The sequence below is a fragment of the Corapipo altera genome, unplaced genomic scaffold, assembly GCF_003945725.1.
Source record: "Corapipo altera isolate COAL_440 unplaced genomic scaffold, ASM394572v1 96, whole genome shotgun sequence".
Taxonomy (NCBI): domain Eukaryota; kingdom Metazoa; phylum Chordata; class Aves; order Passeriformes; family Pipridae; genus Corapipo; species Corapipo altera.
In genome coordinates, this window is record NW_020884962.1 from 605,030 (window position 1) to 605,769 (window position 740).

General features: G+C 71.6%; 1 protein-coding gene across 2 annotated transcripts in view; it reads left to right on the forward strand.

Moving 5' to 3' along the window:
* Positions 1-19: 19 nt before the first annotated feature.
* KLHL26 (kelch like family member 26) overlaps positions 20-740 on the forward strand; it is a 16,827-nt gene continuing 16,106 nt past the window's right edge. The window contains exon 1 of one of the 2 annotated variants that reach the window (XM_027664351.1): positions 20-111. In XM_027664351.1, the coding sequence (XP_027520152.1) occupies positions 65-111 (47 nt within the window). In that variant the 5' untranslated portion in view covers positions 20-64. The remainder of the gene's footprint in view (positions 112-740) is intronic. The other variant, XM_027664350.1, reaches the window with a different exon arrangement.

The window sequence follows — 740 nt, forward strand, 5'->3', positions numbered from 1 at the left end:
GCGCCTTCGAAGGCGGCGGCCCCGCCGTTCCAGCGCAGCGCGGGCCCGGCGGCGGCTCCCGGAGATGGCGGAGTCCGGCGGGGCCGAGTTCGGCGCGGAGCGGCCGAGCAGGTGAGCGGGGCCGGCGCGGCCTAGGCCGGGCAGCGGGGCCGCGGAGAGGGGCCGGGCCGGGCCTCGGGGCTCCGCCGGCCCCCGGGCTCTTGGAGCGCCGCTGCGGCCGCGGAGCCGCTCCCCCGGGGGTCGGGGATTCTCCTGAGCGGGGCCCGCGGGGAAGGGAACGGCCGCGATGAGCCAGCGGCGCTGCTCCTCGTGGCGGGTGTGCGAGGAGGGAGGCTGAGGGCTGGGGGAGGCTCAAAGATGTGAGATAGCGTGAATGGGTTCACCCGCCCTGGGGATCCCACCCGGTGAATCTCACCCTCAGAATCCCACCCTCTGAATCCCACCCGGTGAATCCCACCCTGGGACAGACCCCCCCCCCCCCCCCTCTGCGGAGCCACCAGCTCTGTGGGTTTGTAGAGGCACCAGGTGTGCGAGTTGCAGACACACCGAGTTTTTGGGGTTTCAGGCCCGTTTTGGGGCCCCCCTCCCCATCCCTTCCGGTGTCCCCTCCCCAGCCTGCAGACGCCCCCACTCCTAGTCCCTGGGTTTGGTCCTCACGGGGTCACTCAGCCTTTGAAGGTGACACAGAGCAGGTGGTACCTGTCGGGGTGATGTGACACCTGTGAGGGTGACGTGGTACC